Source organism: Oncorhynchus nerka, unplaced genomic scaffold, assembly GCF_034236695.1.
Source record: "Oncorhynchus nerka isolate Pitt River unplaced genomic scaffold, Oner_Uvic_2.0 unplaced_scaffold_1053, whole genome shotgun sequence".
Classification (NCBI taxonomy): domain Eukaryota; kingdom Metazoa; phylum Chordata; class Actinopteri; order Salmoniformes; family Salmonidae; genus Oncorhynchus; species Oncorhynchus nerka.
The window spans coordinates 18,395-33,998 of NW_027040257.1; the positions used below are offsets into that span (position 1 = coordinate 18,395).

Consider the following 15,604-nt stretch of genomic DNA (forward strand, 5'->3'; position numbering starts at 1 on the left):
AGACACAGAGAGACAGGCACAGAGAACAGTCAGAGACACAGAGAACAGTCAGAGACCAGACACAGAGAACAGTCAGAGAACAGACACAGAGAACAGTCAGAGACCAGACACAGAGAACAGTCAGAGACCAGACACAGAGAACAGTCAGAGACCAGGCACAGAGAACAGTCAAAGACCAGACACAGAGAACAGTCAGAGACCAGGCACAGAGAACAGTCAGAGACACAGAGAACAGAGAACAGTCAGAGACCAGACACAGAGAACAGTCAGAGACCAAACACAGAGAACAGTCAGAGACCAGACATAGAGAACAGTCAGAGACACAGAGAACAGCCAGAGACCAGACACAGAGAACAGTCAGAGACCAGACATAGAGAACAGTCAGAGACCAGACACAGAGAACAGTCAGAGACCAGACACAGAGAACGTATGGATATCATCAGCAGTTTGGCTGTTGTGTTTGAATATTGAAGTGATAACCTCATCTGTTGACCTCACGTTGTCATGGTGTTGACCTGCAGGTGACCCGGAGGCTCTGAAGAAGAAGAGTTTCACCATGAAGGAAGGAGTGGACTACAGAGTGAAGATACACTTCAAGGTAAGAACCTTCTCCTCCTTTGTCCTGGACTACAGAGTGAAGATACACTTTAAGCTGAGAACATCTCTGTCACGACTCAGCATTTGACCTAGATGCAGATACAGGAGTCGGATGGTTCGGGTCTCAGAATATTTATTATAACATAGGGACAGTTTAAAGGGCAGGTCGAGGGCAGGCAGAGGTTCGTAAGTCCAAGACAGAGTCTATCAGGGACAGAACGGCAGGCAGAGGTTCGTAAGTCCAAGACAGAGTCAATCAGGGCAGGAACGGCAGGCAGGCTCAGGGCCAGGACGGCAGGCAGAGGTTCGTAAGTCCAAGACAGAGTCAATCAGGGACAGAACGGCAGGCAGGCTCAGGGCCAGGACGGCAGGCAGGCTCAGGGCCAGGACGGCAGGCAGGCTCATGGCCAGGACGGCAGGCAGGCTCAGGGCCAGGACGGCAGGCAGGCTCAGGGCCAGGACTGCAGGCAGGCTCAGGGCCAGGACGGCAGGCAGGCTCAGGGTCAGAACGGCAGGCAGGCTCAGGGCCAGGACGGCAGGGCAGGCAGAGGTTCGTAAGTCCAAGACAGAGTCTATCAGGGACAGAACGGCAGGCAGGCTCAGGGCCAGGACGGCAGGCAGGCTCAGGGCCAGGACGGCAGGCAGGCTCAGGGCCAGGACGGCAGGCAGGCTCAGGGCCAGAACGGCAGGCAGGTTCAGGGCCAGGACAGCAGGCAGAGGTTCGCAAGTCCAAGACAGAGTCTATCAGGGACAGAACGGCAGAAAGGTTGGAACCGGGAAGACTAGAACACTAGAACTTGAACAGGAGAAACAGGAAACACGCTGGTAAGACCTGACAAAACAAGACGAACTGGCAACAGACAACCAGAAAACGCAGGTATAAATACACTGGGGATAATGGAGGGAAATAGGAGACACCTGGTGGGGGGAGATAAACACAAGACTGGTGAAACAGATCAGGGATTGATCTCCTCTTCACCTTTCTGTTCTGCTCTGTTTGGTTCTGTTCTGCTCTGTTTGGTTCTGTTCTGCTCTGTTTGGTTCTGTTCTGCTCTCTTCTCTTCCCTTTTTTATTTTTTTTATTTCACCTTTATTTAACCAGGTAGGCCAGTTGAGAACACCTTTATTTAACCAGGTAGGCCATTTAACCAGTTGAGAACACCTTTATTTAACCAGGTAGGCCAGTTGAGAACACCTTTATTTAACCAGGTAGGCCAGTTGAGAACAAGTTCTAGGCTCATTTACAACTGCGACCTGGTCAAGATAAAGCATAGCAGTGTGACATAAACGAGGAGGCAAAATAATTACAATTTAGCAAATGAACACTGGAGTGATAGATGTGCAGATGATGATGTGCAAGTAGAAATACTGGGATGCAAAAGAGCATGTAGATAAATAACAATATGGGGATGAGGTAGTTTGGTGTGCTATTGACAGATGGGCTGTGTACAGGTAGAGTGATCGGTAAGCTGCTCCGACAGCTGATGCTTAAAGTTAGAGAGGGATATATAAGTCTCCAGCTTCAGTGATTTTTGCAATTCCTTCCAGTCATTGGCAGCAGAGAACTGGAAGGAAAGGCACCAAAGTAGGTGTTGACTTTGGGGATGACCAGTGGGGCTTTGGTGACCAAGCGGATGGCACTGTGATAGACTACATCCAGTTTGCTGAGTAGGGTGTTGGAGGCTATTTTGTAAATGACATCGGCGAAGTCAAGGATCGGTAGGATAGTCAGTTTTACGAGGGTATGAGGAGACGCATACAAAGCTCTCCCTCGCACTCCATTTGGCAAACTTGACCATAATTCTATCCTTCTGATTCCTGCTTACAAGCAAAAATTGAAGCAGGAAGCAGCAGTGACTAGATCAATAAAAAAGTGGTCAAAGTAAGCAGTTGCTAAGCAACAGGACTGTTTTGCTAGCACAGACTGGAATATGTTCCAGGATTCCTCTGATGGCATTGAGGAGTACACCACATCAGACATTGGCTTCATCAATAAGTGCATCGATGAGGTCGTCCCCACAGTGACCGTATGTACATACCCCAACCAGAAGCTATGGATTACAGGCAACACCCTCACTGAGTTAAAGGCGAAAGCTGGCGCTTTCAAGAAGCAGGACTAACCCGGAAGCTTATAATATATCCCGCAAAGCCCTCCGACGAACCATCAAACAGGCAAAGCGTCAATACAGGACTAAGATCGAGTTGTACTACACCGCTTCTGACGCTCGTCGGATGTGGCAGGGCTTGCAAACTATTACAGACTACAAAGGGAAGCACAGCTGAGAACTGCCCAGTGACACGAGCCTACCAGATGAGCTAAACTACTTCTATGCTCGCTTTGAGGCAAATAACACTGAAATATGCATGAGAGCACCAGCTGTTCTGGAAGACTGTGTGATCACGTTCTCCTCAGCCGATGTGAGTAAGACCTTTAAACAGGTCAACATTCACAAGGCCATAGGGCCAGACGGATTACCAGGACGTGTACTGCGAGCATGTGCTGACCAACTGGCAAGTGTCTTCACTGACATTTTCAACCTCTCCCTGTCTTAGTCTGTAATACCAACATGTTTTAAGCAGACCACCATAGTCCCTGTGCCCAAGAACACTAAGGTAACCTGCCTAAATGACTACAGACCCGTAGCACTCACATCTGTAGCCATGGAGTGCTTTAAAAGGCTGGTCATGGCTCACATCAACACCATTATCCCAGAAACCCTAGACCCACTCCACTTTGCATACCCGTCCTAACAGATCCACAGATCATGCAATCTCTATTGCACTCCACACTGCCCTTTCCCACCTGGACAAAAGGAAGACCAATGAAAATGCTATTCATTGACTACAGCTCAGCGTTTAACACCATAGTGCCCCCAAAGCTCATCAATAAGCTAAGGACCCTGGGACTAAACACCTCCCTCTGCAACTGGATCCTGGACTTCCTGACGGGGCCGCCCCCAGGTGATGAGGTTAGGTAACAACACATCTGCCATGCTGATCCTCAACACAGGGGCCCCTCAGTGGTGTGTGCTCAGTCCCCTAATGTACTCCCTGTTCACTCATGACTGCACAGCCAGGCACGACTCCAACACATCATCAAGTTTGCCGATGGCAAAACAGTGGTAGGACTGATCACCGACAACGACGAGACAGCCTATAGGGAGGTTAGAGACCTGGCCGTGTGGTGCCAGGACAACAACCCTTCCTCAATGTGATCAAGACAAAGATGATGATTGTGGACTACAGGAAAACGAGGACCGAACACGCCCCCATTCTCATCGACGGGGCTGTAGTGGAGCAGGTTGAGAGCTTCAAGTTCCTTGGTGTCCACATCACCAGCAAACTAACATAGTCCAAGCATACCAATACAGTTGTGAAGAGGGCACAACAAAACCTATTCCCCCTCAAGAGACTGAAAAGATTTGGCATGGGTCCTCAGATCCTCAAAAGGTTCTACACCTGCACCATCGAAAGCATCCTGTTTGTATCACCGCCTGGTAATGGCAACTGCTCGGCCTCCGACCGCAAGGCACTACAGAGGGTAGTGCGAACGGCCCAGTACATCACTTGGGTCAAGCTTCCTGCCATCCAGGACCTCTATACCAGGCGGTGTCAGGCTACGGCATGTCTGTTCGTCTATAAAGGTACACAAGGGCTTTTTGAATGCCAACAGGAAACCTTCTCTGGAGATGGTTTAGAAGCACCATTGAACAGGACCTATAGGACTAAGGGCACTACTTTAGACCAGGGTCTATAGGACTGAGGGCGCTACTCTGGAGATGGTTTAGAAGCACCATTGAACAGGACCTATAGGACTAAGGGCACTACTTTAGACCAGGGTCTATAGGACTGAGGGCGCTACTCTGGAGATGGTTTAGAAGCACCATTGAACAGGACCTATAGGACTAAGGGCACTACTTTAGACCAGGGTCTATAGGACTGAGGGCACTACTTTAGACCAGGGTCTATAGGACTGAGGGCACTACTCTGGAGATGGTTTAGAAGCACCATTGAACAGGCAGTGGGATCTGACTTCCATCACTAGGCCACCAAAACAACTGTTTTTCTGTTAGGGATTTTTCTTAAAGTTCAAGATCACAATTTGAAACGTTCACACCCCTACTTGTGTGTGCCTCAAATGGCACCCTATTCCATATATAGTGCACTACTTTAGACCAGGACCCATAGGGCTAAGGGCACTACTTTAGACCAGGGCCTATAGGGCTAATGGCACTACTTTAGACCAGGGCCTATAGGGCTAAGTAAGAGCACTACTTTAGACCAGGGTCTATAGGGCTGAGGGCACTACTTTAGACCAGGACCTATAGGGCTAAGGGCACTACTTTAGACCAGGGCATATAAGACTAAGGGCACTACTTTAGACCAGGGTCTATAGGACTGAGGGCACTACTTTAGACCAGGGCCTATAGGACTAAGGGCACTACTTTAGACCAGGGTCTATAGGACTAAGGGCACTATTTTAGACCAGGACCTATAGGACTAAGGGCACTACTTTAGACCAGGGCCTATAGGACGAAGGGCACTACTTTAGACCAGGACCTATAGGACTGAGGGCACTACTTAGACCAGGATCTATAGGACTAAGGGCACTACTTTAGACCAGGGTCTATAGGACTGAGGGCACTACTTTAGACCAGGACCTATAGGACTAAGGGCACTACTTTAGACCAGGGTCTATAGGACTAAGGGCACTACTTTAGACCAGGACCTATAGGACTAAGGGCACTACTTTAGACCAGGGCCTATAGGACGAAGGGCACTACTTTAGACCAGGATCTATAGGACTAAGGGCACTACTTAGACCAGGGTCTATAGGACTAAGGGCACTACTTTAGACCAGGGCCTATAGGACTGAGGGCACTACTTAGACCAGGATCTATAGGACTAAGGGCACTACTTTAGACCAGGGTCTATAGGACTGAGGGCACTAATATAGACCAGGGTCTATAGGGCTAAGTGCCCTGGTCAAACATTGTGCACTGAATAGGGAGTAGATTGTTTTGGAACAAAGCTGTCTAAAGTTGCCTCTTAATGAGACTTCATATTACAATAACTCTCCTTTCCTTTCCTTCCCTCCTCTCCCCTCCTCCAATCTCCTCTCTCCCCTCCCCTCCCCTCCCCTCCCCTCCCTCCTCCTCCCCTCCCCTCCTCCCCTCCCCTCCTCCTCCTCTCCTCCTCCCCTCCTCCTCTCCCCTTCCCTTCCCTCCCCTCCTCCTCCCCTCCCCTCCTCCCTCTCCTCCCCTCCTCCTCTCCCCTTCCCTCCCCTCCTCTCCTCTCCTCCTCCTCTCCCCTTCCCTCCCCTCCTCTCCTCTCCTCTCCAGGTTAACAGGGATATTGTGTCTGGGCTGAAGTACGTCCATCTGACCTACAGGAAAGGAATCAGAGGTAAGGAGGACCCCATTTTGTGCCGAGGTGTGGATACGCTGTGCTGTTTAGGCCCATAGACCGTGGCAGTTTCTGATACATACATCTAAACCCTGGCTAGCAAGGGTGCAACTGAGCTGCCATTTTATGTGTTGTCATCGACACAAGACATCACAGTTTCCACACGTACACCTAATTCCGGGTTAACAGCGATGCAACTGAGCTGCCATTTTGTGTGTTTTCATTGACACAAGATGTCAGTTTCCCCCACATTCACCTAAAACCTGATTACCAACTGTTCAACTGAGCCGCCATTTGGTGTGTTGTCACTGACACAAATTGTCACAGTTTCCCCCACATTCACCTAAAACCTGGCTAGCAAGTGTGCAACTGAGCGTCCATTTTGTGTCGTGCAGTGGACAAGGCTGTGTACATGGTGGGCAGCTACGGGCCGCGGGTGGAGGAGCACGAGTTCATGACCCCGGTGGAGGAGGCGCCCAAAGGCATGATTGTCAGAGGCAGCTACCACATCAAGTCCCACTTCACCGACGACGACAAGACCGACCACCTCTCCTGGGAGTGGAACCTGGGGATCAAGAAGGACTGGGACGAATAGAGAGGAGCCTCATTTCTCTCTCCCTCCTTCCCTCTCCCTGTGTCTCCACCTCTCCCTTTCCCCTTCCTTCCTTCCTTCCTTCTCTCTCCCTTGTCTCCCCCACTTTCATCCCTTCTTCCTCCATCAAGAAGGACTGGGATGGATAGAGACCTCTTCCTTCTCTCCATGCTTCCCTCTCCCCTTGTCTCCCCTCTCCCTCCTTCTCTCCCTCTTCATTTAGAAGGACTGGGATGGATAGAGACCTCATCCCTCTCCCCGTGTCTCCCCTCTCCCTCCTTCTCTCCCTCTTCATTTAGAAGGACTGTCTCTCCCTCTTTCTTCCTCCCCCCTCCTCTCCCCCTCCCTCCAAGGCCCACCTGTATAATAGTAAAAGACAGAGGCCGGTATGAAAGGTGTAAACAGGAAGTTAGGTTAGGCACGGTCTAGAACGAGACAGAGAGGATGTTGTCATAAACCAAACCAGTATCACATCATAGTAGACAACCGAACATCGTGGGCTACAAACCAATATGGCCCCCTATTCCCTATATAGTGCACTACCCGCAGGGCTCTGGTTAAAAGTAGTGCACTATGTAGGGAATAGGGGGCCATTTTGGGAGGCAGGGGGTGTGAGCTGTAGGTGGAGATCCACTTGTCTATTTGTGATGTAATCTGATGTTCTCTACTACAGTGTGTTAACTGAAGGGGATCAAATGAAGTTAAACCCGTGGGACTCACTCATACAGTGACGTTGGAGTATGGAGATGTATTTACACCCCATAGTGGGAGAGGCACATTCTAGAAGGTTATTCTAAAGTGTTCTATTCAGAAAATTGCCAGTTCAACAAGGTTTCAAGGAGCAGCCCTTTGTAATGTTAGTTATCAGTTAGAATGTTTGACAACAGCGTGTCTCATACTCCTCAAGAAGTTACCATCTTCTAAGTCCTACATCTAGAATGACCATCTTCTAGGTCCTACATCTAGAATGACCATCTTCTAAGTTCTACATCTAGAATGACCATCTTCTAAGTTCTACATCTAGAATGACCATCTTCTAAGTCCTACATCTAGAATGACCATCTTCTAAGTCCTACATCTAGAATGACCATCTTCTAAGTCCTACATCTATAATGACCATCTTCTAAGTCCTACATCTAGAATGACCATCTTCTAAGTTATAGTTCTAGAATGACCATCTTCTAAGTCCTACATCTAGAATGACCATCTTCTAAGTCCTACATCTAGAATGACCATCTTCTAAGTTCTACATCTAGAATGACCATCTTCTAAGTTATAGTTCTGGAATGACCATCTTCTAAGTTATAGTTCTAGAATGACCATCTTCTAAGTTCTACATCTAGAATGACCATCTTCTAAGTTATAGTTCTAGAATGACCATCTTCTAAGTTATAGTTCTAGAATGACCATCTTCTAAGTCCTACATCTAGAATGACCATCTTCTAAGTTCTACATCTAGAATGACCATCTTCTAAGTTCTACATCTAGAATGACCATCTTCTAAGTCCTACATCTAGAATCTCATTTATGTTACTGTGTCTTTCAGTTGCCTTCTGTCTCTGTTATAGTTGACACACCTGAGCTGTTATTGGATTCATGTAAAACAACATGGTTTCACGCTGTCTGGAGGAGTGTTACCATGGTAACATATCAACTTCACGCTGTCTGGAGGAGTGTTACCATGGTAACATATCAACTTCACGCTGTCTGGAGGAGTGTTACCATGGTAACATATCAACTTCACGCGGTCTGGGGGAGTGTTACCATGGTAACATATCAACAGACAACTGTTGTTTTCTCAGGTTTGTCCTTTTATAGTTGCTCTATTTTTTTCAATGCTTCTTGAATGTCATTTCCCCCAAAATGTCTGCCTCTTTGCCTATATTGAGAGAGTTGCTCTTTAAAAAGATAACACCATTCACCATGTATCATCCATCTCCCATTAAACATCATGTAAACATCCTGAGGAAGCCTGTTGTCTGGCTATGATGAAGAACATGTGCTTGTGATGTGTACAATATGTTCTGGAATAGTCGCTACAGAATACAGCCCAACGGAAGTAGCCTACACAGTGTCTTTACCTCCCTGGCAGGTTAGTGACCCTGAGACATATCTATACAGTACAGTAGAGGGTCAACTGGGTTGGAGGTTTAGTATCTGTAATGGGCGCCACTGTTAGCACCCAAAGTATCATGAAATGATTATTCCAGTCAGAATGTAAATTAGAATGTTACGATGGTGATTGGTTAGCCTGGGTATATCAGTATGCTTGGACCATCATGTCACTCCTAGCTACTTCCTGGGTATATCAGTATGGACCATCATGTCACTCCTAGCTACTTCCTGGGTATATCAGTATGGACCAGCATGTCACTCCTAGCTACTTCCTGGGTATATCAGTATGGACCAGCATGTCACTCCTAGCTACTTCCTGGGTATATCAGTATGCTTGGATCAGCATGTCACTCCTAGCTACTTCCTGGGTATATCAGTATGGACCAGCATGTCACTCCTAGCTACTTCCTGGGTATATCAGTATGGACCAGCATGTCACTCCTAGCTACTTCCTGGCATCCAAACATGACATTGAATGGAATGATGGCACAACACTGATCTGGGAGCAGCAGGTTAGTTAGACACTGATCTGGGAGCAGCAGGTTAGACACTGATCTGGGAGCAGCAGGTTAGACACTGATCTAGGAGCAGCAGGTTAGACACCGATCTGGGAGCAGCAGGTTAGACACTGATCTGGGAGCAGCAGGTTAGACACTGATCTGGGAGCAGCAGGTTAGACACTGATCTGGGAGCAGCAGGTTAGACACTGATCTGGGAGCAGCAGGTTAGACACTGATCTGGGCAGCAGGTTAGACACTGATCTAGGAGCAGCAGGTTAGACACTGATCTGGGAGCAGCAGGTTAGACACTGATCTAGGAGCAGCAGGTTGACACTGATCTGGAGCAGCAGGTTAGACACTGATCTAGGAGCAGCAGGTTAGACACTGATCTGGGAGCAGCAGACACTGATCTGGGAGCAGCAGGTTAGACACTGATCTGGGAGCAGCAGGTTAGTTAGACACTGATCTGGGAGCAGCAGGTTAGACACTGATCTGGGAGCAGCAGGTTAGACACTGATCTGGGAGCAGCAGGTTAGACACTGATCTGGGAGCAGCAGGTTAGACACTGATCTGGGAGCAGCAGGTTAGACACTGATCTGGGAGCAGCAGGTTAGTTAGACACTGATCTGGGAGCAGCAGGTTAGAGACTTCTGGGAGCAGCAGGTTAGACACTGATCTGGGAGCAGCAGGTTAGACACTGATCTGGGAGCAGCAGGTTAGACACTGATCTAGGAGCAGCAGGTTAGACACTGATCTGGGAGCAGCAGGTTAGACACTGATCTGGGAGCAGCAGGTTAGACACTGATCTGGGAGCAGCAGGTTAGTTAGACACTGATCTGGGAGCAGCAGGTTAGACACTGATCTGGGAGCAGCAGGTTAGTTAGACACTGATCTGGGAGCAGCAGGTTAGTTAGACACTGATCTAGGAGCAGCAGGTTAGAGACTGATCTGGGAGCAGCAGGTTAGACACTGATCTAGGAGCAGCAGGTTAGTTAGACACTGATCTGGGAGCAGCAGGTTAGACACTGATCTGGGAGCAGCAGGTTAGTTAGACACTGATCTGGAGCAGCAGGTTAGACACTGATATGGGAGCAGCAGGTTAGACACTGATCTAGGAGCAGCAGGTTAGTTAGACACTGATCTGGGAGCAGCAGGTTAGACACTGATCTGGGAGCAGCAGGTTAGACACTGATCTAGGAGCAGCAGGTTAGTTAGACACTGATCTGGGAGCAGCAGGTTAGACACTGATCTGGGAGCAGCAGGTTAGTTAGACACTGATCTGGGAGCAGCAGGTTAGACACTGATCTGGGAGCAGCAGGTTAGACACTGATCTGGGAGCAGCAGGTTAGTTAGACACTGATCTGGGAGCAGCAGGTTAGACACTGATCTGGGAGCAGCAGACACTGATCTGGGAGCAGCAGGTTAGCGTTTGGTGCCAGTGGTTAATTTGCTGAAGTGTAGTGTATATCTGTTGCTCGGGGTCACTGTCCCCCTTTAACACCAAGCATGAGGCCTAAAGGAAGCGACGGACTCGGGTAACGAACTACTGAAACAGAAGAGAACCCCGTTCTATCTGCGATGTGACCCGTTTTGTCCTGTCAAACTCAGTGGATGAGGTCTTCGATTCTGTCCTCCCCCCTGAGGTCTTCGAGATTTGATCGATTCTGCCCCCCGAGGTCTTCGAGATTTGATCGATTCTGTCCCCCCAAAAAAAAACAACGTCAAAACGTCCTTGTCAATATTGTGTGAAGTCTTATGGTGTTGTAAGTGTTGATGATGATGATATTGATGATGATGATATTGATGATGATCATGATATTGATGATGATCATGATATTGATGATGATGATGATGATCATGATATTGATGATGATGATATTGATGATGATGATATTGATGATCATGATATTGATAATGATGATATTGATGATGATGATATTGATGATGATGATCATGATATTGATGATCATGATATTGATGATGATGATCATGATATTGATGATATTGATGATGATGATCATGATATTGATGATGATGATCATGATATTGATGATGATGATGATATTGATGATGATCATGATATTGATGATATTGATGATGATGATCATGATATTGATGATGATGATATTGATGATGATCATGATATTGATGATGATGATCATGATATTGATGATGATGATCATGATATTGATGATCATGATATTGATAATGATGATATTGATGATGATGATGATATTGATGATGATGATCATGATATTGATGATGATGATATTGATGATGATGATCATGATATTGATGATGATGATCATGATATTGATGATGATGATATTGATGATGATGATATTGATGATGATGATGATATTGATGATGATCATGATATTGATGATGATGATGATGATGATCATGATATTGATGATGATGATGATGATGATCATGATATTGATGATGATGATCATGATATTGATGATCATGATATTGATGATGATGATATTGATGATGATGATATTGATGATGATGATGATATTGATGATGATCATGATATTGATGATGATGATGATATTGATGATGATATTGATGATGATGATGGTGGTGAACCCAGAAGTAACTGTAACGTGGGCTTGTTGAGTGTTGCATGGTTTCAGATCTCTTCTTTCTTTAAAGACTGGTTTACTGTCACGTTGTGATTTTGAAAAGAAAAAAAAACAATCTGCAGATTGAAATGGGTTGGCAAGGATACCGCAGATATTTACAGGGATTTTGATCAAAAAATACCTTTTGTTATTACTACTGTGGCTGTGTTCCAAATGGACTCTTATTCACTTTATAGTGTGTTAACCTGGACCTATAGAGTCATTCTGTTCCCCTTATAGTGTTAACCTGGACCCATAGAGAGTCATTCTGTTCCCCTTTATAGAGTGTTGACTTGGACCCATAGAGTCATTCTGTTCCCCTTTATAGAGTGTTAACCTGGACCCATAGAGAGTCATTCTGTTCCCCTTATAGAGTGTTAACCTGGACCCATAGAGAGTCATTCTGTTCCCTTTATAGAGTGTTAACCTGGACCCATAGAGAGTCATTCTGTTCCCTTTATAGTGTGTTGACTTGGACCCATAGAGAGTCATTCTGTTCCCCTTTATAGAGTGTTAACCTGGACCCATAGAGTCATTCTGTTCCCCTTTATAGAGTGTTAACCTGGACCCATAGAGAGTAATTCTGTTCCCCTTTATAGAGTGTTAACCTGGACCCATAGAGTCATTCTGTTCCCCTTTATAGAGTGTTAACCTGGACCCATAGAGAGTCATTCTGTTCCCCTTTATAGAGTGTTAACCTGGACCCATAGAGAGTCATTCTGTTCCCTTTATAGTGTGTTGACTTGGACCCATAGAGAGTCATTCTATTCCCTTTATAGTGTGTTAACCTGGACCCATAGAGTCATTCTGTTCCCCTTATAGAGTGTTAACCTGGTAAATGTAATTCTGTTCCCTTTATAGAGTGTTAACCTGGACCCATAGAGAGTCATTCTGTTCCCTTTATAGAGTGTTAACCTGGACCCATAGAGAGTCATTCTGTTCCCCTTATAGAGTGTTAACCTGGACCCATAGAGTCATTCTGTTCCCTTTATAGAGTGTTAACCTGGACCCATAGAGTCATTCTGTTCCCTTTATAGAGTGGTAACCTGGACCCATAGAGAGTCATTCTGTTCCCCTTATAGAGTGTTAACCTGGACCCATAGAGAGTCATTCTGTTCCCTTTATAGAGTGTTAACCTGGACCTATAGAGAGTCATTCTGTTCCCCTTTATAGTGTTAACCTGGACCCATAGAGAGTCATTCTGTTAACCTGGACCCATAGAGAATCATTCACAGGGTGATTAACAGGACAAACACAATGCTAGATTCAGATGTATACAGATGATTAGGTGTCTGGTCTATTCAGGGCTCTGGTTAAAAGTACTGCACTATATAGGGAATAGGGCTGTAGTATAAAGTAGTGCACTATGTAGGGAATAGGGCTGTAGTATAAAGTAGTGCACTATATAGTGAATAAGGGGCCATGTTGGACACAAGCCTGGGCCTGTGTGTAAAGTAGTGCACTATATAGTGAATAAGGGGCCATATTGGACACAAGCCTGGGCCTGTGTGTAAAGTAGTGCACTACATAGTGAATAAGGGGCCATATTGGACACAAGCCTGGGCCTGTGTGTAAAGCAGTGCACTATATAGTGAATAAGGGGCCATATTGGACACAAGCCTGGGCCTGTGTGTAAAGTAGTGCACTATATAGTGAATAAGGGGCCATATTGGACACAAGCCTGGGCCTGTGTGTAAAGTAGTGCACTACATAGTGAATAAGGGGCCATATTGGACACAAGCCCGGGCCTGTGTGTAAAGTACTTCTGCATTCTAAAGTGTTGGTATTCCAGCATCTTGTATCTTTTAATAAAGGTGATTTAATCAGCCACTTCCTGTCTGTCTGAACATGTGGACTCAACATCATTCCAATAAGGCACTCAAATAAGCGGACGATAGGTGAAGGTACACTCTATATATTTATATACAAAAGTATGTGGACACCCCTTCAAATTTAGCGGATTTAGCTATTTCAGCCACACCCATTGCTGACATGTGTATGAAATCGAGCACACAGCCATGCAATTTGCGTAGACACTCGGCAGTAGCGTTCTGTGAGCTTGTGTGGTCTACCACATCGCGGCTGAGCCTTTGTTGCTCCTAGACGTTTCCCACTTCACAATAACAGCACTTACAGTTGACCCGGGGCAGCTCTAGCAGGGCAGAAATGTGACGAACTGACTTGTTGGAAAGGTGGCATCCTATGACGGTGCCACATTAAAAGTCTTCAGTACGGGACATTCTACTGCCAATGTTTGTCTATGGAGATTGCATGACTGTCTGCTCGATTTTATACACGTGTCAGCAACAGGTGTGGCTGAATTAGCCGATTCCACTGATTTGAAGGTGTGTCCACATACTGCTGGTTATATAGTGTATTCCCCTGGTACATTACTCAGATCTCACCAGTCCATTTATGCTGCTCTGGCGCCATCCTGTGGACTTCTGGGAACACAACTTACATTTACATTTACATTTAAGTCATTTAGCAGACGCTCTTATCCAGAGCGACTTACAAATTGGTGCATTCACCTTATGACAGCCACTTTACAATAGTGCATCTAAATCTTTTAAGGGGGGTGAGAAGGATTACTTTATCCTATCCTAGGTATTCCTTAAAGAGGTGGGGTTTCAGGTGTCTCCGGAAGGTGGTGATTGACTCCGCTGTCCTGGCGTCGTGAGGGAGTTTGTTCCACCATTGGGGGGCCAGAGCAGCGAACAGTTTTGACTGGGCTGAGCGGGAACTGTACTTCCTCAGTGGTAGGGAGGCGAGCAGGCCAGAGGTGGATGAACGCAGTGCCCTTGTTTGGGTGTAGGGCCTGATCAGAGCCTGGAGGTACTGAGGTGCCGTTCCCCTCACAGCTCCGTAGGCAAGCACCAACTTCAACTCCGTTACATTCAATGTTTCCCACAAAGAGCCACTGGGCTGGAGCACAACGCAATCTGAATCAGGTAGTTATATGGATAAAGACACTGTCATATCACTGAATCTCAGTTTAAATCAGGGTTTAAACAGAACACACGTCATTACAAGTAAAAACATTCCTCAATTAGGTTTTATTTATTCATCTAATTAAAGAAGTGAAAGACAGTACAGATATAACCTGGTATCAACAGTGTTCAGGTTGGAAGACAGTTCAGATATAACCTGGTATCAACAGTGTTCAGGTTGGAAGACAGTTCAGATATAACCTGGTATCAACAGTGTTCAGGTTGGAAGACAGTAAAGATATAAACTGGTATCAACAGTGTTCAGGTTGGAAGACAGTTCAGATATAACCTGGTATCAACAGTGTTCAGGTTGGTGTTCAGGTTGGAAGACAGTAAAGATATAAACTGGTATCAACAGTGTTCAGGTTGGAAGACAGTTCAGATATAACCTGGTATCAACAGTGTTCAGGTTGGTGTTCAGGTTGGAAGACAGTAAAGATATAAACTGGTATCAACAGTGTTCAGGTTGGAAGACAGTACAGATATAACCTGGTATCAACAGTGTTCAGGTTGGTGTTCAGGTTGGAAGACAGTACACATATAAACTGGTATCAACAGTGTTCAGGTTGGAAGACAGTTCAGATATAACCTGGTATCAACAGTGTTCAGGTTGGAAGACAGAACAGATATAACCTGGTATCAACAGTGTTCAGGTTGGTGTTCAGGTTGGAAGACAGTAAAGATATAAACTGGTATCAACAGTGTTCAGGTTGGAAGACAGTACAGATATAACCTGGTATCAACAGTGTTCAGGTTGGTGTTCAGGTTGGAAGA

At 46.2% G+C, this 15,604-nt stretch overlaps 1 protein-coding gene across 1 annotated transcript; it reads left to right on the top strand.

Moving 5' to 3' along the window:
• The first annotated feature begins 496 nt into the window (after window positions 1-496).
• LOC135570184 (rho GDP-dissociation inhibitor 2-like) lies at window positions 497-8,561 on the top strand. The gene is made up of 3 exons (XM_065016286.1): window positions 497-598; window positions 5,940-6,003; window positions 6,399-8,561. Exons 1-3 carry the CDS (start codon window positions 557-559, stop codon window positions 6,596-6,598), a joined length of 306 nt encoding a protein of 101 aa, XP_064872358.1. The 5' UTR covers window positions 497-556; the 3' UTR covers window positions 6,599-8,561.
• The last annotated feature ends 7,043 nt before the right edge of the window (window positions 8,562-15,604 follow it).